A 25,699-nucleotide genomic window follows, 5' to 3' on the forward strand; every position below is an offset into this window, starting at 1 on the left:
TAAATGACGCAGATAAAGACCTGTATGGTCCATCCAGTCTGCCCAACAAGATAAACTCATTTATATGGTATGTGATACTTTATATGTATACCCGAGTTTGATTTGTCCTTGCCTTTCTCAGGGCACAGACCCTACAAGTCTGCCCAGTACTGTTCTTGTACTAAGTTCTGAAGCTGACATCAAAGCCCCTTAAAATTTACACTCCAGCCCATCCCTATCTATTCAGTCACTATCAGGGCGTAGACCGTAGAAGTCTGCCCAGAGTCCGTTTTGTTTCCAATTACCGGTGTCGCCACTCAATCCCCGCTAAGATTTCATGGAACCATTCCTTCTAAATAGGATTCCATTGTGTTTATCCAGTGCATGTTTGAATTCCATTACCATTTTCATCTCCTCCACCTCCCGCGGGAGGGCATTCCACATAGCCACCACCCTCTCTGTGGAAAAATACTTCCTGACATTAGTCCTGAGTCTGCCCCCCTTCAACCTCAATTCATGTCCTCTAGTTCTACTGACTTCCCGTCTCCGGAAAAGGTTCGTGTGCGGATTAATACCTTTCAAATATTTGAACGTCTCTATCATATCACCCCTGTTTCTCCTTTCCTCCAGGGTATACATGTTCAGGTCAGCAAGTCTCTCATCGTACCGTTTGCAACGCAAATCCCATACCATTTTCGTAGCTTTTCTTTGCACCGCTTCCAGTGTTTTTACATCTTTAGCAAGATACGACCTCCAAAACTGAACACAATACTCCAAGTGGGGCCTCACCAACCACTTGTAGAGGGGCATCAACACCTCCTTTCTTCTGCTGGTTATGCCCCTCTCTACGCAGCCTAACATCCTTCTGGCCACGGCCGTCGCATTGTTTCTTCACCTTCAGATCCTCCGACACCAACACCCCAAGGTCTCTCTTGAGTCGAGCTTACTAATCTCTCCCCTCCTATCCAGTATCTCTCTTTTGGTTGTCCGCACCCCAAGTGCATCACTCTCTATACTTCTAGGCATTAAATTTTAACTTTTTATTATATGTAATTTCACAAAATTCCAATACAGGAAAGTAGTCATGAAATAAACAATAACTACATAAAGAAATTAAAAAAAAATACTTTGTAATGTTTATCATGGAAAAAAGTACTTACGATTCATTTGTAAATACTCTGAGGGAAAGAAAAGGTAAGGGTTTCTTCTTGATATACTAATAAAATAGTTAATCCAAAGAAAAACAGACCTCTATATATTTAACCCACGGGTACTGTTAGATTGATACTAACAGCTCCTGCATTCTGGTCAGAGAGTATATTTTAAGCCCCGGGAAGCACAGAAAATGCTGGTGGTTGTGGATTGATTAGAACTAGTCTTAATAACTGACTGTGAATAATTGCTTCGTAACAGGAATTGGACAACAGGTAGAATTATGGCAGCGTTGTTGGGAGACAAAAACTACATGGTCTCCTGGGCGTTAATTTAGTAGAAGCATATCTTATCCTGTAACCAAAGTGGTCAGTGCAGTGGGCTGTAAACCAGGGGACCCAGATTCAAATCCCACTCCAACTCTCTTCCTTTTTTTTTTTACCTTTAAATTGTGAGCTCTCCAGAAACAGAGATATTACCTACTGTACCTAAATATTAAAGACACCTTCAAGCCATGAGGGAAGAGTCAGATACAGTAGGGATTTCCCTGTCTCTAGTGGACTCGCCATTTAAAATAACAGAGTTGCAGTAGAATATGAACCTGGGTGCCCTGTTTACCCCATCGCAACTCGCCCAATTAACGGAGGCGGTCAAAACGGCATTGGCGCCCCAGTACACCCAGATCTCCGAGCAATTGGCAGCGGTAGAAACACTACTGACAGATACGACCAGGAGGACGGGGGACCTGGAAGGCTGCATAGTAGCGACAGAAGAAGTGGAGCACGCGCTGCAGGGGTGAGTACAGGAACTGGAAAAACTGGCTGCTGCCCAGGCCCAGCAACTGGATGACCTGGAAAACAGGTCGAGGAGATCAAACCTGAGGATAGTGGGGATCCCTAAGACAGTGCCCGACAACTTACTTCAAACACAGTTAGAGCGCTGGTTAAAAGAAGAATTTGCATTGTCGGACAGTGCAGGGCCCCTATGTTTGGAGCGAGCCCATCGGCTGGGCCGCAAGGGAGCTGGAGGTGGCTGAACGAGAGTAGTCATCACAAAAGTTCACAACTTCGTACATAAAACCAAAATCCTACGGGGAGCACGGCAGAAGTGGGACACACTATCTTTTGATGGAACAAAAGTCAAAATTTTCCAGGACTATTCAGTAGCGCTGCAGGAACGCCGACGCGCTTTTGGGCCAGTTTGTACAAGCCTAGCAACACAGAACAGAAGATTCATGCTTGTCTACCCAGCGCAACTTAGGGTGTTGCAAAACGGAATCTGGAAAACTTTCCAGACCCCGTAAGAAGCACGAGATGGTCTCCAAGAGCAACTGAACTCTGAAGATACCACCACCCGAACCCAGATCAATGGGGACTTGAGGTATAGGTTTGAGTATATTGCCACAGGGGGATAAAACCAGAATTTGAGGGGTTATATTGATTAGTATAAGGTATGGAATCAGAGGGGGAAGGCACCCAGGACTGCATTAGGTTGGGAATAAGAGACCGGATAACACAAGGGAAGTGTGAGCTGGGGGAGGGGAGCCATCACTGCAGGTCTTACACCACAGGGTGGATAGGGTGGATGAAGGGTCAAGGGAGAGAAAAATGGGGAAGGTGGGGGGGTACAGAGGGAGAGAGGGCAGAGGGAGAGAGGACAGGAGAGGAGGGGACAGGGGGGAGTAGGGAGGGAGGGATGGCTATCGCAGGAACAATCCGCAGCTCTGGACCAACAGACACAGGCGGGAGGAGAGTGGAGGCAATCTTGGCAAGGGAGGGTAGAAGCAATACATTTGAACATCAAGGGAGAGTCCCACGACATCTGAGCAGAACAAGATTCAGGGCAACCACCGATAAGGGTAGGCTAGTAGGGAGGCGGGCGAGGCTGGGCGCCCGAGTCCCAAGCACACAAAGTGAGAATTGTATATTAACCATGGCAAATATTATACTGTGATGGCTAAGATGATCCGCTTTATTTCTTGGAACGTAGGGGGCATAGCAACGCCAGTCAAAAGATTGAAAATATTACAGCACTGCAGAGGCATAGGGCAGATGTGGCCTGCCTCCAGGAAACCAGGCTCTCGGAGGAGGAACACTGTAAGTTGAAAAGAGCATGGGTGGGGGGGGGTCTTTTCCGCTTCGCCCGATGGCAGGTTGCAGGGAGTAGCAATACTAATAAGGAAAGGAATAGCAGCTAAGGCAAAATTACTTCAGGCGGACCCCCAGGGAAGATATGTGCTAATACATCTATGGCTTCAGAATAGAGAGTTCCTGGTGGTCTCTTTGTACGGGCCCAACGCTTACACGCCAACTTTTTTCCAGTCTATAATAAAGCAGTGTGCCCCATACACTTCCCTGAAACTGTTGGTGTGTGGAGACTTTAACTTAGTGGCGGACCCAGGGATAGACACTACTAATCCAAGAGAAGCGCCACGGGGGGGGGGGGGGGGAGTAGAAAGCGGGCACTCCCGGCGTTCATGCGCGCCCTGAACCTGGTGGACACCTGGAGGGCACTGCACCCAGAAACAAAAGATTACACACACTTATCTAGGGCGCATGGCACCAGCTCCAGGATAGATTACATACTCATAGACAGCTCTGCCTTCTCCTGGGTGCGAGACACTGGAATAGGCCCCACAGAAATATCGGACCACGCGATAGTATGGATGGAGATAGAAGCCCCAGAGTATTATCAGCATAAAGGGGGATGGAGATACCCGGGGTACTTACATGGGGACAAGGAGTTCACGCACTACCTCAATACCAAGTGGGGGGACTACGAACGGTTTAATAAGTAACACATGAATAACCCTAAATTGTATTGGATGGCCTCCAAAGCGGTCGTTAGGGGGGACATAATTGCCTTTGTGCAAGCTCGTAAGAAAAAGCAGGCAAAGGCAATTTTTACATCTGGAGGCCCATCTCAGGAAGTCTAAAAGAATTTACACAAAAAATCCGACGCCAACAAACAAAGAACAGTATTTAGTGGCCCAAGTCACCCTTAATACTCTAATTCATAGACAAACTATAAGATCCCTAACATATTATAAGTGTAGGTTACAGTGCTTTGCCAACAAGGCGTTCGCCCTGCTGGCGAGATTGCTGAAGACAGAGACGCCAGGGCGGGTGATTACTGCAATACAGGACCACAATGGTGTGACAAAAAATGAAAGCGAGGACATAGGGCAGATATTCTATAACTATTTTAGTTCACTCTATGGGGGCTCGTTGAGAAGGGATATGGGAGCCTCAGCGGGATACCTAGAACAAGCAGGCTTCTCTAAACTCCAGCCACAACAGATAGACATGTTAAATAGACCCATTAAAGGGAAGGAACTACAAGACACGATAAAAGCATTGGCCATGAATTCGGCACCCAGGCCTGACGGTTTCATGGGAGAATACTATAAGGCCCTACCGAAAGCAGGCTTGGAGGCGTTTGGGAAATATCTAGAACAAGTAATTGAGGACAGGGAATTCCCCCTGTATGCAAATGACGCCCTGATTACGTTGATACCTAAGCCCGGTAGGGAGGGAACGCAACCAGGTTCTTATCGGCCGATCTCCTTGATAAATTTAGACGTAAAAATCCTGGCCCGCATACTTGCCACTCGACTGGGGCATTGCTCCCTGACCTAATAGGAGAAGAACAAGTGGGCTTTGTGAGGAACCGACAAGCAGGGAATAATGTTAGACGCCTACTGTTAGCAATGGCAAAAGTCAGCAAGACCAGGAGCCAGCTCTGATACTTAGCTTGGATGCCGAAAAGGCGTTCGATAAGGTGGACTGGGGATACCTGTTTGGGCTGTTAACCTATATGGGAATTCAGGGATGGTATGGAGATGCTAAAATATAATGTGACTCTAAAACTCAAATTTATAAAGATATGTGCTCAGCAGGTGGAGAAAAACCCTCAAAAACCTGGGACTAGCAGTCGCAGGTTTTGGAGCGGAGTTACTGTTGTTATAAGTAACACACGCCCAAGTTCTATCATCGGGTGAAAAAAACTCCACTTCAACAATTGTCCTAAACGACTGTGTTTTTAAATAACAGCGTCGTTTTAATGAAACACTGTCTTAAATAACTGTGTTTTTAAATTACAGCGTTAATGGTTAAAGAAAATGAATTAAACACTCTCTTATCTTAATATCCCAATGGGGGCCACTGCCGTTTCACTCTTTCAACAGAGCTTCCTCAGGGGTAGAGTGTAGGGCGCAATGCTAGCGCAGTGCTGTAATTCTGTAAAAGAAAAAGTATTTACTTAAACAGACGAGGACTTTAGGTTATATAAAAGCGCACAAGAACAGAAACATTTGGTACAGCTTACAGCTAAACGGAGCGCCAGCTTTAGCAAAATGGCGTCTCAGCGTCATCATTCTGTCATATGACATTTATAGGAGTCAAACTCAATTGGCTTATGCTAATTTAGTAAAAAACGTGCCAATCTATTGAGTTATTGAGGCCGTTAGGTTCTAATGAATTTAGATCAAAATCCACTGAGCCTCTCTTCTCTGTAGTGCCAATTTGCGGTCACCTCCTCTCTTAAATGCATTGATTCTGTCAATTGCATGACATTGAAGATCTTCAAATCTATGGTTGTTATCCATACAATGTTGCACCAGAGGCTCCTTAAGGACTTGTCTGCGAATGTTAGAGCGATGTTCAAGTAATCTTACTTTTAACATTCTGGTGGTCATCCCAACGTATGATTTATTGCAAGGACAGCTGATCACATAAACAACATAGTCTGATAGACAATTAGTGAAATTTCGAAGAACATGATGTTTATTAGTCTTTGGAATGTATATCTGTTTGGTTTGTTTAGTAATCGAACAGATGGGGCAGAGGCCACATTTGAAGTGGCCCTTCAATCGTGTAGTGTCTTTTCTACTCGCAGGTCTAAGGTCTGCCGGACTGATAATTTCTTTAATATTGCTGCATCTAGCATAAGCAATTCGTAAACTGGTGTTGCTAAAAGAAGGCATGGATTTTACAATGTCCCATCTGTTTTTAATTAATTTGGATAAAACAGGGCTGTCTTCATTATATTGCATGACCATAGTGCATGTTTCTGCATCATCTGTGTTTGGAATGGTGACCAATTTATCACGAAGGTCTATAAGAAAAATACTGACAGAAACACATTCCTCCACTATTCGAGCTGCCATCCAACACATTTAAAAAACAGTCTACCTTTCTCTCAAATGTTAAGATTACGACGCATTTGCACTGATCTCACCACTTTTAAACTACAAGCAAAAATATTAATGAATGACCTAACCGATAGAGGTTATTCTAAATTTATACTTCAAAAAGCGTATAAGAGAGCGAAATTTAACAGCAGAGATTTGCTTTTGACCTCTACCATTCCAAACACAGATGATGCAGAAACATGCACTATGGTCATGCAATATAATGAAGACAGCCCTGTTTTATCCAAATTAATTAAAAACAGATGGGACATTGTAAAATCCATGCCTTCTTTTAGCAACACCAGTTTACGAATTGCTTATGCTAGATGCAGCAATATTAAAGAAATTATCAGTCCGGCAGACCTTAGACCTGCGAGTAGAAAAGACACTACACAATTGAAGGGCCACTTCAAATGTGGCCTCTGCCCCATCTGTTCGATTACTAAACAAACCAAACAGATATACATTCCAAAGACTAATAAACATCATGTTCTTCGAAATTTCACTAATTGTCTATCAGACTATGTTGTTTATGTGATCAGCTGTCCTTGCAATAAATCATACGTTGGGATGACCACCAGAATGTTAAAAGTAAGATTACTTGAACATCGCTCTAACATTCGCAGACAAGTCCTTAAGGAGCCTCTGGTGCAACATTGTATGGATAACAACCATAGATTTGAAGATCTTCAATGTCATGCAATTGACAGAATCAATGCATTTAAGAGAGGAGGTGACCGCAAATTGGCACTACAGAGAAGAGAGGCTCAGTGGATTTTTGATCTAAATTCATTAGAACCTAACGGCCTCAATAACTCAATAGATTGGCACATTTTTTACTAAATTAGCATAAGCCAATTGAGTTTGACTCCTATAAATGTCATATGACAGAATGATGACGCTGAGACGCCATTTTGCTAAAGCTGGCGCTCCGTTTAGCTGTAAGCTGTACCAAATGTTTCTGTTCTTGTGCGCTTTTATATAACCTAAAGTCCTCGTCTGTTTAAGTAAATACTTTTTCTTTTACAGAATTACAGCACTGCGCTAGCATTGCGCCCTACACTCTACCCCTGAGGAAGCTCTGTTGAAAGAGTGAAACGGCAGTGGCCCCCGTTGGGATATTAAGATAAGAGAGTGTTTAATTCATTTTCTTTAACCATTAACGCTGTAATTTAAAAACACAGTTATTTAAGACAGTGTTTCATTAAAACGACGCTGTTATTTAAAAACACAGTCGTTTAGGACAATACTTTGTTGAAGTGGAGTTTTTTTCACCCGATAATAGAACTTGGGCGTGTGTTACTTATAACAACAGTAACTCCGCTCCAAAACCTGCGACTGCTAGTCCCAGGTTTTTGAGGGTTTTTCTCCACCTGCTGAGCACATATCTTTATAAATTTGAGTTTTAGAGTCACATTATATTTTAGTATTACCTTACGAATCACAGACTCTAAACAATACTGCAATTAGTTTTTTCATGGTATGGAGATGCATTGAGGGCAATGTACAATAACCCTCGGGCAGCTGTTTTAGTAAATGGAGTAAGGGGACCCCCTTTTGGAATTCGGCAGGGATGCCCGCTCTCACCCCTCCTCTTTGTCCTAGCAATGGAGCCCCTACTACATGTTTTGCGGACGGATAGGGGGGTGAGAGGGGTACCTTTGGCGGGAGTTACAGTTAAGGCTCTGGCGTTTGCTGACGACCTCCTTGTAATAACTCAGCAGCCTGAACAGGCAATACCTAGGATATTAGAGGTGGTACAGGAGTTTGGGGCCCTCTCGGGGTACATATTGAACATTCAAAAATCTAGGGCTTTGGAGGTGCTACAGGGGGACACTCTCCGGCAGAAGCTGACATTGCCCATAGAGTGGGAGGCAGAGGCAATAAAGTATCTGGGTGTGATAATCCCCCGAGAGCTCCCACAACTGTATGATCGGAATGTGAGAAAGTTGCTGACCACCACAAAGCTAAATCTGCAAATGTGGCAAGGATTCCCTCTATCGCTCATGGGCCGGATAGCCCTCTACAACATGGTGACAGTACCCAGATGGCTCTATGTATTTCAGACTTTGCCTCTATACCTGACCAAGGCAGATGAAAAGCGGCTAAATAAGATCTTGCAGACCTTGTGGGCACAGAAAAAAACAAGAATAGCCTTGACTACCCTCCACCTGTCGAGGGAATTTGGAGGCTTAGGACTGTTGAATCTACGTGACATGACGATTGCAAGTGGAATGAGGCACTTGAATGACTGGCTAAGGCGCACACAATATTTTACTCCTTTTCACCTTGAGCTACAAGAAGTGGGCCAGAGACATATTAGCTATTTGCTGCATAAGACGAGCAAAGAAGAAACTAGCTTGTTGGTGGCAGCGCAAATTTTGCCTATGGCGCAGGCAGTGTGGCGCTGGCTTTGCTGACACCACAAATTCCGGACCAGTACAACTCCATACCTCCCAATCTGGGGCAACCCGGAATTTCCGCCTGGACAGCAACATGCAGCTTTTATACGCTGGAGGGACAAAGGGTTGGAGTACATCTTTCAGGCAGTCGATGAGGATGGAAAGATTAAATCATGGGACCAACTTAAAACTCAGTTCTCGCTCAGCTCATCAGATTGGTTTCATTACTTTCACCTGCAACATTACAGCATTAGCCTCCCACAAGAAACATTGACAGAAGATGTGCAAGAAGATCTGGGGTCGGTGCTTTCACTGGGAGCCCAGCAAAAAGTCCCATTGAAGTATTATCACAGACATCTAAAGGACATGGCAAAAGAGCCACATTTTGAGACATTATCGAAATTGTGGAGTTGGGGACGGACATTGCCGCAACATTGATCCGGGAACACTTAATTGGCTATCGTAAGAGTACGGACCAAACGAATTACTGGGAGATGCAGTTTAACAAATTCATACTGAGAGCGTATATCCCCCCCAGACGTGCATTCCACATGGGCCTTTCGCCGGATGGAGCATGCCCCAAGTGTAAAGCAGAAGGAGCAACACTAGGGCACATGTTCTGGGGCTGCCCGCGAGTCGGAGCATATTGGAAGGCATTGACTCGGCGGATGGCAGTCATGTGGGGCATACAGTGGCAAGCAGAAGCAACGTTATTGTTCGGCCACCCAAGGCTGTCTGGAGGCTTACCAAGAGGATGCCGGACATTTGTATCCAGAGCGATCATGGTTGCTAAGAAAGTAATCTTGCTCATGTGGTTGTCGGTGGAGAGCCCTACGGTTTCCCAATGGAGAGGGCAGATGATCAACCTGCTGCACACGGAGCGAACCAGCTTGAGGTCCCAAGGGCCGCTAATCACAAAAAAGTTTTGGAACTGTTGGACTCTGTTTTGGCTGACCCTGACACCCCAGGCCAGAGGACAAATAATGACTATGTGATTTAAGAACTGTAGCAGAGCAGAAAAATAAAAGAGCTGCGGACTACAACTGTGATAGAGGGGGGTAAGGGTGGGGAGGAGGGGGAAGGGGAGGGAGGGAGGGAAAAAATGTAAAAAGGTGTTGGAGAAGAAAGCGGTAGCAGGTCAGTCTGGCGATAAAAGGAAGACATTATATTGCCACCTTTTGACTTGCACTGTGTTTAGCTATATAAGACACTGCTGAGACTTATGTTGGACAAATAAGTTGTTTGTATTGGTCTAAATTAGTTAAATAAGATGCTAGAGTATTTGCTGAACAAGTATTTTTTGAAGTTTTCCAATAAAAAACTATTGAAAATAAAATAAAATAACGCCAACAAAACAAAAAAATATTGAAAAAGAGACTGTTCCAAAACTTGTCCACAATGGAACCAAACTATTCAACAACTAATACCAACTATAATGAAAAGAAAATCGGAAGCACTGAATCAGGACTTTATTATAGGTAATTAGGGGGGGGTCTTTTACTAAAGCTTAGCTCAAGTTTTCTGCAGCATGGCCCATTTTATTCCTATGGACCCTGCTGCAGATAATGCGAGCTAAGCTTTAGTAAAAGACCCCCTAAGTCTCTTATGGACCATCCCATTTCTGGTCTCAACCCAAGTCACCACTTTTTCAATCATCTATTCCTCTTATAAACTCATTTTAAATAGTACAATTTATTTTAATAAAACTGTCCTTTATAAAAATATTATAGGTGATCAGAAAAACAGCACTTAGCTTTAATACATGTGAACAGCCGTCCATGCATGCGATATCTTGACTCGACGCTCACACCTCCGCTTTTATAAAGTTTATGCATGAGGAAGTGGCATATGCAAATGTATATTGAGAGTTGTGCATTTGGCGTTATTTTATAAAGGGTATAATTTGTGTAAACATATCCCATTATGCAGAGAAGTATGCATCTTATAAAAGGGCCATGTTTTGGGTCTAAAAGGACATATTTGGGGCAGGACACATATGTAGGAGCATACTATATGCTTTGAAATATAAAGATGTGCTTCCATCTTGAAAAATGGATGTCTTCTTCTGTACCTGCTAAAAAAATGCCTAAAGTTGGTGCCTATTGTCTTCTGGACCCTGGTGCATGGAAGTGATCAGTGCTGGAGATCTGCTTGAGAGTTTTTGTCATTATTCCTCATTGTACTTCTTTGTCCTCTGTCTTGTCTTACCCTCCTTTGATTTCACATACGCTTACCTTCTGCTCTGCTCTCTGTCCCTCATAAGAACTGCCATTTTGCCCAGTCTCTGTCTCTCACAGGAGCCTCCTGCAATTTCTTATGTGCTTATGTGCTTTAAGATCCTTCAATAATTTTGTGCCATTCTAAAAATGTGATCTCATCATTTATCATTCCCATTTCCAGATTGTTTATAATTAAGTTAAAAAGCATTGGTCCCAGTACAAATCCCTGGGGTATTCCACTATTCACCTTTCTCCACCACTTCCTCTTTCTTTCTTTTGTCTTGCCCTCTCTGCTTACTTGGTTTTTTTTTTCTCTCTCTACCCTTTTTTTCCTGTGGTTGGCTGTCTGTGTGGATGTGGTAGTATTGCAGGTGATGGGTGTGGTGTTACTTGCAGTGGGGTTTTTTTTTTTTTGCATGCTTTGGCTTAGAGGAAGGAAAGACAACAGAAGGGGAGGAGGAAGAGCTCCTCTTTACAGAGCGACTGTAGGCCCAGCACATAGCCCTTGATTTATCTGAGAAACAATGCTTGTACAGGTTTATGTTTAACAAGACCATTCTCCACTATGTTACTAGTTAGAGCAGGGATTCTCAAACCTGTTCTGGGGGAACATTGTTGATTAATAAGCCACCCTGAGAAAAGAATAAAGTTTGCCCCCAAGAAGCTTGGTGTGGCCCCAAGAATAGGGTTACCACATGGCTCCAGAAAAAGGAGGACAGATTGAGCCTGTCTGGGTTTTACTTCCATTGCTTTCAATGGAAGCAAAACCCGGACTGGATCAATGTGTCCTCCTTTTTCTAGAGCCAAATGGTAACCCTACGGGCCAAGAAATGTCTGGAGGCTTCTGGTGGCAAGGAAGGCAAGAACTGTGGCTCCCTCCAAAATGTGGACTGCTGTAGCTGAAACTCTAACTCAGTGATTCCCAAGCCAGTTCAGGTTTTCAGGATATCCACAAACAATGAATATGCATGAGATAGATTTGCATACCAAAGAGGGGCAGTGTGTGCAAATTGATCTCATGAGCATTCGTTATGGATGCCCTGAAAATCTGACTGGCTGGGGTTCCCCCAGAACAGGTTTGGGAATCACTGAGTTAGAGTCTCAGCTACAACAGTCCACCTCTTAGAGGGAACCACTGTTCTTGCCTTCCTTGCCATTAGAAGCCTCCAGACACTTCTTGGGGCCACACCAGGCATAAGTCAGTCACTTCACTAAGCTCTTTAGGGCAAACTCCGAGGGGGTGAACTTTATTCTCTTTTTGGGGTGGCATATTGGTCAACAGGGCCAGTCCTAGGGTCTCTGGTGCCCCCCCTGCAGACTATCAGTTGGCGCCCCCCCCCCCCCCCCCGTGGGGCCATTACCTGGCTTAAAGAACTTGATTGAGAAGATTCTTCTTCTGTTCTACTCTGCTGAGCGAGTCCCGACTGGTGGCGTGGCCCGTGGACGGCAGGGGTGGATTAGGAGTGCACTAGCCAGTGCAGGAAAGGGCAGGGGCAGAAGCTTAGGCAGTGAGTCAGGCAGTCAGCTGGGAGCCTCAGCGTCTGGGACGGAGGAGCGAGCCGGCCGGAGGAGGACACGAGCCATGAGACGTTTAGGCAGTTAGGGTACTCACTTGCTGCAACCGCAAGGCGCACACGCAGGGTGCCGCAGGGGGGGGAGGCGTCGTCTCATGATGTCGAGAGTGGAGGAGCCGCTGGCCAGGCTGAAAGGAGACGAGCAGCACCGCAGAGGTGTAAAGCGTGCGCGCGCCACCGCGTGTAGCATTACGGCAGGAACTGGAAGCAGGAAGGCCATCGAACAGCTGGGCGGACCGCGGGAGCCGGCGCCCTTGAAGGCAGGCGCCCTCCTGCGGTGCTTACCCCGCTTACTGGGTGGGACCAGCCCTGTTGGTCAACAATGGCATTTTTAGGATTAGCCATTTGTTTAGCGAATTTTGTAGTGGTTGGTTCTGTGCCATGTTATACTGATTTTACAGCCTTGATTCTTGTAATTTGGGACGCTACCCACTAAGATCAGGTATGTTGTATACCCTCATTCGCAAGGCCCCCCAAAAAACTTCCAGTACTATACTAATAGTTTTGATAAACTGTAGGTCTCTTAAATAAAAAACGTCCTTTATTAGAGATGACATTGTTTCTTCGGGTTGCCATCTCCTTTGCCTTACTGAGGCATGGCTCAAGGAAAGCTAGGAGAGTTACCTTTATCAGTGCCTTCCTCCAAAATAAGCTGTCCTTTCCCGTTCTCACTTTTCTAGACGGGGGGGGGGGGGGGGGGGGCTTGCTATAATTTATTCAACTTCTATCTGGGTGGAGAAAATATTGCATACCTTACCTAATCAGAAAGTGCAGATGGTTAAAATCTTTGCTTCAAATCCACTAAACCTCTTATTGTTTTACTGTCCACTTTCACTTAGAATTCCTGTTATCAAGTACTTGCCAGTTTGGCAATTTATTATTCTGATTTATTGGCCCTAAGCGGTTTTTAATCACCATGTAAATATTATATCCCATCTCAGAATTATTTACTTTTTATCTTTCTTTCTGATCTTCATCAGTGGGGTTTTTTTTTCCCACCCAGTAGGCAGATCTACTTTGAACCTTGTTCTGTTTCATCTTCCATTGTTCTTAGGGGTCCTTTCATTAAACAGTGGTAGGGCTAATGTGCGAGTAGCGTGCACTAAATTGGCGCTACCGCTGGGGTAACGTGGGCGCACAGCAGTAATTCTGAAGTTGGCATATGCTGTTTCCCGCGGTAGAAAATCATTTTCTATTTTCTACCATGGGTGGGGGGGGGGGGGGGCATTCCCAGCGGTAATTGGCAGCATGGCCACATTGGCTCGCGCTGCATGATTACCGAGCGAGTAGGTCAGTGGGTGGTGGTAAAGGCTCAGGCAGTAAATAGCTGCACGCTACTTTTAATTTTATTGCACATCCATTTACTGCCCCCTTAGGAAAAGGCCTTTTCTCCCTGATGCAGTAAAAAATGGCCTAGCTTGTGCCCCGCCTCTACCCCCCGCCGCTGCCGGCCCCGTCGCTCCCCCCCCCCCCCCCCCCACCGCTGCAGTCCCCGGTCTCACCTGCCTGGCTCCTCGGCTCCAGGCCCCCTTCATTCAAAGCGGCAGTCGCAGATCGCGTCTCTTCTGGCCTTCCCTCCCTGTGTCCTGCCCTCGTCTGATGTAACTTCTGGTTTCTGCGAGGGCGGGACACAGGGAGGGAAGGCCAGAAGAGACATGATCTGCGACTGCCGCTTTGAATGAAGGGGGCCCGGAGCCGAGGAGGCAGGCAGGTGAGACCGGGGACTGCAGCGCTGGCGGCCTGACCCCGGCGCTGGGCCCACCTTGGAGGCCCGGGCCCAGGGAAGTTTTCCCCCCCTGCCCCCCCCCCCCCCCCTCTCGGCGGCCCTGGCCAGTTTCATGCATCCACACTACAGCAGGACACTTTTTACCACAGCTTTGTAAAAGGGCCCCTTAGTTCTTTTTCCCTGGACTGATCATTATTTGATGTAGTTTTCTTTAACTACTGTACATCTAAATGCTGCACTTCAGCATGTAACTTACAGTATTCTGTAAGTTATCAATGTAAATATTGGACAGCCTATGCACCTCTCTTTGTGAACGCCTATACTTTTGCACTAACTGTAATCTGAACACCTCTCTTAAGGTGGCAGTAAGTGATGTTCCACTATCAGTAGATGTGATAGCAAGCACATGGTATCAACCTGTGTACAAGCTGTCACAACCAGCTAGACCACACCCAAGTCATGCCAAGTTCCCAACCCTACCCATGTTAAGCAGCTAGCACAGGTTTGGTGGTGGTAGATAGAATGGGTCCATGCTAATGTCTAATACACAATACAACCTGCGTTGGCTGCTTAACATAGCTTAGTAAAATAACCCCCAAATCTGTCCAGATAGCGCCAGCACAGTCACTGCTTAATATGTGTATACAGCACTGTTGCTTATATGTATTGTGGTGCTGAATACGCATATTAAATGCTGGCATTCCACGTGATAGCACTAGCTGAAAATAGACCCCTTCTTTAATTTATACACATTTTCAGAAGTATAAACATAAGAATTGTCATACTAGGACAGACCGAAGGTCCATCAAACCCACTATTCTGTTTCCAACAGTGGCCAAACCAGGTCACAAATACCTGGCAAGATCCCAGAACAGTAAAACAGATTTTATGCTGCTTATCCTAGAATATGCAGTGGATTTTCCGAAGTCCATTTTAATAATATCTTATGGACTTTTCTTTTAGGAAATTATCCAAACCTTTTTTAAACCCTGCTAAGCTAACTGCTTTTACCACATTCTCTGGCAATGAATTCCAGAGTAATTACTCATTGAGTGAAGAAATATTTTCTCCGTTTTTTTTAAATTTACTACTTAGCAGCTTCTTTTCACGCCCCCTCATCCTAGTATTTTTGGAAAGAGTAAACAAGTGTTCCTTGTCATCAAGCAGATGAATCCATTACGAGTGGGTTGTGTCCATCAACCAGCAGGGGAAGATAGAGAGCACTAAAAAACCATAGTGCCTCATGGCCAGCTAGCTCCATCTGCCTCTTCAGTATTCTCTATCTCCCCAGCAGGGTGGTTGCAGCTTGTTCAAGCTCCTTCAGAAAATCTGCCTGGGGTGGCTCCTGTGCTTTTGCCAGTTGTAGCAGGGGTGTTGTAGCTGATGGTGCCCACTTTAAAGGCAAATAGGTTAGCCCTTTCCCTGCCTTACCCGGCCCCCGATGTGGAAGTAGACAAATAGGCAAGCCCTGTCCCTGTCTTTGCCCACGCTGTGGATGCAGGCACATAGGTTCGAACTTTCCCTGCCTTTCCCACGCTACTGATCCTCCGGAGTTGGAAATTTGCCTCTTTCACTGTTGCCTCAAACTTTCCTCACAGCGTTAAAAAAAAAAAAGTCGTGTAGTGCTTTGGCGCTGCGATCCCAGAAAAGAGGTTTTCTTCTGTGCAGTGTGACCGGAGCTTGGAGACTCGGTCTGGTGAGGTAAGAGCATTTTGTAGCTCCTCCAGGGAGGGTCTGCGTTCGGGACGATTTTGGTGCGAATCTGCCGTTTTGAATTTCCGCCATTTTCGGCGATGGCTGCTGAGAAAGTTAAGCGCTGTTCCGTTTGTGGCAAGGGCAAATCTGCAGCGGGGCTCTGTAAGGTGTGCTTTTCAGACGGTAGAGCCGGCCCGAGCATGGCGAGCGATGTTCCTTCCCGCTCCGTGGAGCTGGCAGCGGCCGCCATTTTGGAACACCATGGTGCGACCCCCGCTGAGGCGGAGGGGTTTGAGCCTGGAGGGGCACATCGTGTAGAGGCTAATAAAAGAGCTGTTTCCCCCGGACTGGAACCGGGAGGCCAGGGTGAGCCATTTTCCCCTGAATTTGTTTTATTGCTGCATAATGCATACATGTTAAAAAGAGCTCTTCCGCAGGGGTCTCCTGCGGCCCTGCTTTCTGTATCCCCTCCAGTGGAGTCTGGCCTTGGATTACCATCAGGCGCATTTTCCCCTGACAGATGGCCGCAAGACAAGCGCAGAAGGGTGGATTCCCCTTCAGAGAGTGGCCCCTAGGGTGCCCGGTTGGTGCCTTGGCATGTGAGGGGGACCAGTGCACTACGAATCCTGGCCCCTCCCACGACCCAAAGCCTTGGATTTGGTCGTTTTTGAGCTGGGACGCTTCGGTTTCGATTATCGCTGAATAACGAAAACGCCCAGCTCAAACAAACGACCAAATCTCAAAAACGCCCACATCCAATACATTTGCCTGGCACAAACCATATTTTCGAGACTAAAGATAAACGTCCATATTTTTCGAAAATACAATTCGGCCCACCCCTTCACGACCCGTTCTCGGAGATGGACTTTCTTACACATGGGCGTTTGCGTTCGATTATGCCCCTCCACGTGATTCATGTTACTTTTATGTTCAGTTTTTCCTGTAGATATGTTCCCTCATTGGGAGAAGTTGGAAAACAGTCTTCAGGATTTCTGTTCAGTTACAGGAGGATGAGTTCATTCCCTCCAGGAGGATGAGTTCATTCCCTCCTTTGAATTATAGCTCCAGTTTTGGGGCGTTCATCCGCTGTGAGGAAAGTTCATGTTATTATGCTTTGTGGTGTAACACTGTTTTGGAAGCTTCAAATACTGAAGAGGCAGATGGAGCTAGCTGGCCATGAGGCACTATGGTTTTTCAGTGCTCTTTATCTCCCCCTGCTGGTTGATGGACACAACCCACTCGTAATGGATTCATCTGCTATGACTAAAGGAAAGAAAATTACCAAGGTAAGAACCTAATTTTCCCATTCACATCTACTTGTTCCACTCCACTCATTATTTTATATACCTCTATCATAGCTGCCTCTTCTCCATGCTAAAGAGCCCTAGCCATTTCAGCCTTTCCTCATAGGGAAGTCGTCCCATCCCGTTTATCATTTGTGTCGCCCTTCTCTGTACCTTTTCTAATTCCATTATATCTTTTTTGAGATGCGGTGACCAGAACTGAAGGCAAATTTTAAGAAGAATGTGTAAAAAGGTGTAAACCCTGCTCAGTCCAGGCCAAGTTAATTCATGTATAAGTAGTTTATGCTTAAGTATCCACACGTTGGGCAGACGGTTCAATATTAGCCCATTTTCACAGGTACAGCATTGTTTATGTGTGGAATTGCTTTAGAAAATTATCTTTCTTATGTTTAGGATTTTGCCTTAGGGACAGGTTTAGTAAGCCACGTCTTACGGAGAGTAGGCATTAGTAAAAGCATAAAGAAATGCTCTGAGCCTTAGTGTTCAGAAATGGTGGGGTCGATATTCAAAGTGATTTAACCAGACAGAAATTACTCTTGGCTGGTTAAATTGCCTGTTTGGGGCTAACTGCTAATTTTCAGTAGCACTTAAGTACATAAGTGTTGCCATACTGGGACAGACAGAAGGTCCATCATCCTTTTTCCAACATGGCCAATCCAGGTTACAAGTACCTGGCAAGATCCCAAAACAGTACAATATATTTTATGCTGCTTATCCTAGAAATATGTAGTAGATTTTCCCCAAGTCCATCTTAATAATGGCTTATGGACTTTTCTTTTAGGAAGCTATCCAAACCTTTTTTTAAACCCTGCTAAGCTAACTGCTTTTACCACATTTTCTGGCAACGAATTCCATAGTTTAATTACACATTGAGTGAAGATAATAAGTTAACTGATAAGTGCTGCTGAAAATAACTAGTTAACGCCGAACTGAAAACCAGCTATTTTGGGGGCGTTCAAGGGGTGGAGTCAGCACTTGGCTGGTTAAGTGCCGATTTTCAGCACTTAACTGGCCAGATTAGCCACATAAACTGGCTGGTTAAATGCTGAATATCGCATTTAATTGACTACGTGTTAACTGGCTCTGGAAATTCAGTCATGGTGCCTGGACATGATCTGGCATCAAATTTCCGGGTTTAATGCTGGCAGCAGTCAGCAAAATGCTGATCGCAGCCAGCTGAACATCAAGTTTTGGTGTTTTCATACTTTTTGGAGAAGAAACTTACATGTTGACTGGTTTTTTTAATGATGTATTGCCAGAAAAAGGAAATAATGCAGAAAATCAGATGATGTGTTGTTGCGTGGAATTATGTCAGACTGACATCCCGAAACGGAGAGAGAGATATGACAAACACAAAGAGATCCAGTCTGGAGGTGAGTGGCAGATGCAGAATGTTGTCAGCTTTTATTGAAGAAGTAGATGCTCCCATAAACCAAGCCTTCCAGCTCATACCCTCACCTCTGTTTATAATTAGTCTGCATGTGATGCTTTCATTTCAAGGCTAACAAGTCACACTCATCCACTATATCCATAGGCGGTCGGTGGCCCAACTGTTTGGGGAGGCTAAAGGGGCGGGGTTAGGGGTGGGGCCAGGGGTGGGGCTTACATCCATAATTGTCTGACAACACAGAAAAAAAATAAGTAAAAATAAGTCACAATTAATACCTTGTATTACATTTAGATATTAAATATGTATCATATGTCAAAGAATAAAGTGGTTGCTCAAAGCATGTACTAACCACAATTGCTCAACTGTAAAACACTATGCACAAATTTATGCAAAAACACACTCAGAACCTTACTGTACCATAACACTGGGCAGACCCTAATAAACCAATATACTACCCATAAGGAAAATGCAGACCGTCAACAATATGAAACAAGGGATCATAATATCACAATTCTCATGCAGAGCCACAAAACACCCTTTTAGAGTGGATAGTGTTCACAATGAGCTCCTTTTATGAACGACTATATGTAGATCCTTCAAGAGGTAGTGTGTCATGATTTAGGCTCTAAAACCCTTTCTGATGTTTTGGTGCCACCTCAGTAAGGCCAATACACAATCTCTCCACTGCAAAACACTATACACAAACTTGTGCAAAAACACACTCATAACCTTAGCAAACCATAACAGCACTAATTCCAAGGACAGGAAGAGCTACAACCTTATGCGTGGAAAGGCAGCACTGCAATTACACTGGGCTCTAAAACACTAGTACACAACCTAGTGAAACAAAAAAAAACCCCCAAAATGGGCTGTAAATACTACACACTAGTAGAATACTGCACCTTGATTACACATGAAAACCACATGACACAGCAGATATGAAGGCAAAACTGGAAAGTTACCTCAAGAAGTCAGACTTAGCATGGAGCAATACTAGAAAAATTGAAACTTACATGCAAAATATCACAGATGCACATTTCCAAAAGCTGGCATATTCCAGTTAATAAATTCTGAATAAAATACTTTTTTCTACCTTTGTTGTCTGATCATTTAGTTTTTCTATTCGCTTTGGTCCCAGTGTCTTCTGTTTTATGCAGTGTCTTCTTTCCATTTGATATTTTTTCTCTCACCATGTCCACCATCCTCCTGTGTCCTTATGCGTCCTGTCTACCATCTGTAGCCCTGTCCCTATCCTTCAGTATCCCAATCCAGCTCTTAAATTCAACAGTTTCCCCTCCATCCATATCCAGCATTTCTCCTCACTCCCCTCCATCCATGTGCATATACTTCCCTCCCCTCCATCCATGTCCAGTACCTTCCCTCTTTCTCTCCTACCATTCCATCCAGTGTCATCCCTCTTTCTCTCTCCATCCTTCCGTCCATTGTCTTCCTCTATCTCTCCTTCCTTCTAGACAGTTCTCTCTCGACCCTTTTCCATTCAGCATGTCCTCTCTCACCCCATCCTTCCAGTGTCTTTCCTCTTTCCCTCCCTACCAGTTTCTTCCCTCCTTCCAGCATTTTTCCTCTTCCTCCCTCCTTTCATCCAGCCAGCATTTCTCTGTCTGACAGCTAGGGTCTCCCCTAGTTTCTCCCCAGCAGCTTCTCTCTCTTTCTCCTGCCCATGTCCCCTCTTTCTCTCCCCATCTCTTTTTGGCTCTCCGCTGCTTTTTTCCATGTCCCTGGCTCTCCCCTGCTCTTTTCCATGGCCCCTCTTTCTCTCCCCATCTCTTTCTGGCTCTCCCCTGCTTTTTTCCATGTCCCTGGCTCTCCCCTGCTCTTTTCCATGGCCCCTCTTTCTTTCCCTATTGCTCTCTGGCTCTCCCTTGCTCTCCTTCTCTCTCCTCCTACAGTTTCCACACGTTCTCTTCTCTCCCTCCGGCCCGGGCTTATTTACAGCAGCGCTGACAGAAGAAGAAAAAGAAGCGCGGGGCCGCAGCAGCATTCAGACATGCGCTGTCGGCTCTGCCGGTCCTCTGCCCCTGGAACGGGAAATTGACGTCACGGGGCAGAGACCGGCAGAGCCGACCGCGCATGTCTGAACGCTGCTGCGGCCCTGCGCTTCTTTTTCTTCTTATGTTATGCTGGCTCCGAGAGAAGCGGCTGCCGCTGCGCTGCTCAATAGAAGCGGCGACAGCAGAAGATTTCGTCATCGGGAGTCTCGGGGTACATTTGGAGAGGGAGGCAGGTGGGGCCGTCGCAAAGCTCACAGCTGGGCTGGGGAGGCTTAGCCTCCCCAAGCCTCTTATACGGGGCGCCTATGACTATATCATTTGTCTTCTTGGACCTTAATAAATATTGTAGCTGTACTCTTGGGAGAGTTCTATGCAGAAAAAATGTATCCCCCTGATATTTAGCTAGCTGACTGTGGCTGGTTAAATTAGCCCCAGATAGTCAGTGCTGGGCCATGTCCAGGCACTGGCATTGAATTTCCAGGGCTATGCCAGCATATGCTGTCCACTGGCTCTTAAAGACCCCCGGCCAATTTTCAGCCGGGATCTGCAAAAGACACTTATGTGGGTCCCAACTGAATATTGGCCAGGACCCACATAATTTGATATCAGGTTACCTCTTATAGAAGCTGGCTTTCTTGGGGTGGGGGGGGGGGGGGCAAGGTGACCGTTTTTAGTGAGAATTTAGGTCACTTTTTTGGACCCTTTTTTTTCACGAACAAGTCCCAAAAAAGTGCCCTAAATGACCAGATGACCACCGGAGGGAATTGGGGATGACCACCCCTGACTCCCCCAGTGGTCACTAACCCCCTCCCAAAAAAACTTTAACAAGTTTTTTTTCCAGCCTGTATGCCAGCCTCAAATGCCATACCCAGCTCCATCACAGCAGTATGCAGGTCCCTGGAGCAGTTGTTAGTGGGTGCAGTGGACGTCAGCCAGGTGGACCCAGGCCCATCCCCCCCTACCTGTTACACTTGTAGTGGTAAATGGGGGCCCTCCAAACCGCCCCCAAAACCCACTTTACCCACATCCAGGTGCCCCCCTTTAGCCATAAGGGCTATGGTAATGGTGTAGAATTGTGGGCAGTGGGATTTGGGGGGGATTTGACCAAAAGGAAGGGAGCTATGGACTTGAGAGGTATTTTACTTTTTTTTAACTTGTTACAAGTGCCCCCTAGGGTGCCCGGTTGGTGTCCTGGCATGTGAGGGGGACCAGTGCACTACGAATCCTGGCCCCTCCCACGACCCAACTCCTTGGATTTGTTCGTTTTTGAGATGGTCGGCTTCGTTTTCCATTATAGCTGAAAAACGAAACCGCCCAGCTCAAATCCGCACATATCCGATGCATTTGCCCGGCACAAACCGTATTATCGAAAAAAAAGATGGGCGCCCATTTTTTTTGAAAATATGGTCTGTCCCGCCCCTTCACATACCCGTTCTCGGACATAGACGCCCATGGAGATGGGCGTTCGCGTTCGATTATGCCCCTCCACGTGTGTCACTTTCTTAGTAAGGAGGCCATCTTGGGACCTACTAGAGAGATGGTTAAATCTATATGGCACTTTGTTTTATGGCAGTTCATGTTTGAAATGGTCTTTTGGTTGTGATTTGCCTTTTGAAGGGTTATTTTACCTTTTAGAAGGCTTTGAAGACTTGTTTTCCTAATACTATTATGGATATTGGGGCGGGGGTCAATATTTGTTTATTTGTTTATTGTTAATTCCTGATAATTGTATAAGTTCCATTCCATTTGTCACCTCGCCCTGAATCTCATATGAGAGAGTTGGTGAGTTAAAAATCCTTTATAACATAACATAATATAATATAACAAACCTTGAAAATCTTCATCCATTTCATTCCTTTTGAGACTAACCTGTGATTGTTGCTGTAAAGTCACCTAATAATTATGGACTTGTAAATAATGAATGAAATGGGTGTTAGGAATTTTCTGCTTACACTTTAGTTATGCAAAATCTGGAAAGCCATCATCAATTAAAAGGAGGATATCGCCCAGAACCCCACAGCCTGCCTCTTTTCAAAGGGAAAGGCATGAATGTCCCAAACCCAGTGCAAACTGGGGATTCCCTGTCAAGGCCAAGAATGGGGAAATTTGGGGGGAAACCCCCCAGGATCTAAGCCAGTATGTTCAAGCCTTCTGAAGCGGTCGTACTAAAGAATGCAATGGGAGGATGGAGCAGAGTCATTCCATCCAAGCCATCCTCTACCATTGAACCAGACTCCTGGGGGAGATAATCAGTATCTTTGTTATATAGTTCCCGGATCCATCGAAGTAACACCACCATATTGTACAGCCGCAAATCTGGGTGGCCTAGTCCTTCTCGGAGTTTTTCCAATGTCAACTTAAAATAACTCAATCGTAGATTTCTTCATTTCCAGATAATATCACTCTTTTATATATCCTGTCCTCTTTGCCTAATATCCAAAAAGGGACCATCTGCAGGGGGTAAAGTAATTTGGAGAGGGCAACCATTTCAAAAAGGGCTGTTCACCCTAATAGTGAGAGAGGTAAGTCCTTCCATTTATCACAGAGTTGTTTTAATACTATCCAGTTTAGAACAAATGGTCATATGATACATTTCCTTAGGATCAAGATACTTCAGATTACCACTAGCACTTTTCAATAATAAAGGTGAGGAAGGTGGTGGACCAGCTCCCCCTATGTATAAAATTTCTGACTTATCTAAATTAATCTTTAATCTAGAAAAATATCCGTGGCATGTAGCGGTCTGGATGTTCTAAAAACAATAACGTATTCTCTGCTCTCTACCTCACAAAAGGATATTCCTCGCTCCTACATCTTCTCTCAGCTTAATGGCGAAAGGCTCCAATGTTAATATAAATAAGAGAGGGGATAATGGGTATTCTTGTCTCGTCCCTTGCCCAATCTCAAAGGAAGGAGAGAGCTGACCATTAACAACAAGCCGTAGTTCTGGTTTCGCATACAGCAGTTGTATCCACCTACAGAAAGCATCTCCTATATAGTAATGTCCTAAAGTCCAATGTAAGTAGTCTCAGTCTACATGATCAAAGGCCTTTTCAGCATCAAGGCTTACTAAGGAACTCTGACCCCTGTCTGTTTGCCACAGTGCTGCCGCTGCTCTGATAGTATCATCCTACTACAAAGCCTGTTTGTTCTGGATGTACCAGGGAGGGGAGATAGGCATTTAACAGTGGCGTACCAAGGGGGGGGGGTGGTGGGGGCAGTCCACCCTGGGTGCACGCCGCTGGGGGAGGGGGTGCCGCGCGCCGGTCAGCTTCGTTCGTTTCCATGCTCCCTCTGCCCTGGAACAGGAAGTAACCTGTTCCGGGGCAGAGGGAGCATGGAAATGAACGAAGCTGACCGGCGCGCAGCACCCCCCCCCCCCCCCCCAGCGGCGTGCACCGGGGGGGGGGGGGTGTCCTTTCGCCAGGGTGGGGTCGCGCTGCACCGGGGGGCAGGGCGCATCGGCGATCCGCCCCGGGTGTCAGCCCCCCTAGGAACGCCACTGGCATTTAATCTAGAAACTAACACCAAAGTGAGAATCTTGAGAATCTGTGTGTTTAAGGGAACTAGGTTGGTACAATTCAACTTTTTCAGGATCGCAACCAGGTTTGGGAAGCACAATCACATGCGCTACATTTTGGTGACATCATAGCTGACCCTCTGCCAAGATGGCATGATACATTCTCTACAAGGGTTCCACCACTAAATCTGCCATAACATTATAAAACTCTCCACCAAAGCAATCACGGCATGGAGTCTTAGCTGTTTTAATTTCTTGATAGCTAGTCTAATTTAATAGACACCAAGGGGTTCATCCAAACCACGGGCCTGGTCTTCCATGAGTATAGGGAGCCTCTATTCCTATATATAAGTTTTTGTAAATGTAAAAGCTTGAATGATTTCCTCATATATAGATGTGGCCCCCCGAGATGTTTTAAGCTTTGTGATATATTTAGTTCACTTATGGGGCTTGACTAGATTAGCCAGCAGTCGCCTTGTACATTACCCCATTTATTTAGTTTATACTTATACAGAAAAATACCCATTTTTGCTCTTGAGTCCAGTAATTGATTTGAGTCTTAATGCAAAAAAACTCTCTTTTTGCTGAGTTCCAGCCATTCTCCTCATGTGTCTGTGTTGTGTTAACCTGAGTTGTTCTACTAGACATAAAAGTTCTTTGTCCCGTTTTTTTCCTTTGTCCACTAACATAATTAATACTCTATATACACCTAGGTTTAATCTCTAAAATAACTGAAATTTAATAGATACTTATATCAAACCAAACAGTTATAATGCAAATTCTCCTTTATTTTCCAAATGTTTTTAATTCAATTAACAAATTCTTAAATACCCCAGATCATTCAACCGTATTCACACAAACACACTTCCATATACCTATTCTTACTAATACATGAATAACTAACTACCATAAAATTTGCACTCAGAAAATCGCGAAGTATAAAAGAGACGAGATGGATTACACCAAGGGGTTTATCTACCCTTGGTGTGATCGGAATAGGAAATCTAGAAGGAACTGTAGAAATAAACAGGTTACATTCCTGAACTCCTCTAGTGACTCTTCAGGGGATGAAAATAGGTTGGGTGTGCAAGTAGAACCAGTGGAGCGGAGTGGAGTGGTGAATCAGGCCCCTCAAACTTTTTTGGGGTCAGGAAGTGCTCGACCGCAGGAAGGGGTGGGGGGGTCCAGTAACTTGTCCGAAGCGGCACACCATGAAGACATATCAATAGTATTTAACTTGTCACATAAGTGTCTAACTGCAGTACAGCATCAAGTGTTATCATTAGGATTGTCCTTCGTCCCCACTCAGAGCTATGATGCCTTTAATATCAGGTCATCATTGTATAAATTCTTTCGCAAAATGAGATTACGTTTGTTTTTTTGCAGCGGAGGAAATGAAAGCTCTGAAGGGGATCAGGGCACTTTTTTCCAAAAATATAGGGTTCCGTCAGTGTGGGTTCCCCCGGGTCCAGTTGACCCTATTATAGCCACTTTTCAACACTGGGTATTGAGGGAGCTAAAGAATATCGAGGTTA

General features: G+C 45.3%; 1 protein-coding gene across 1 annotated transcript in view; it reads left to right on the top strand.

Annotated features, from left to right (window-relative positions):
• LOC115464853 (clusterin-like) overlaps positions 1-25,699 on the top strand; it is a 92,710-nt gene that overhangs the window by 790 nt on the left and 66,221 nt on the right. Inside the window, exon 2 of the mRNA XM_030195212.1 lies at positions 18,502-18,615. Within this exon, the coding sequence (XP_030051072.1) occupies positions 18,502-18,615 (114 nt within the window). The remainder of the gene's footprint in view (positions 1-18,501; positions 18,616-25,699) is intronic.

The sequence above is a fragment of the Microcaecilia unicolor genome, chromosome 3 (assembly GCF_901765095.1).
Source record: "Microcaecilia unicolor chromosome 3, aMicUni1.1, whole genome shotgun sequence".
Lineage (NCBI taxonomy): Eukaryota > Metazoa > Chordata > Amphibia > Gymnophiona > Siphonopidae > Microcaecilia > Microcaecilia unicolor.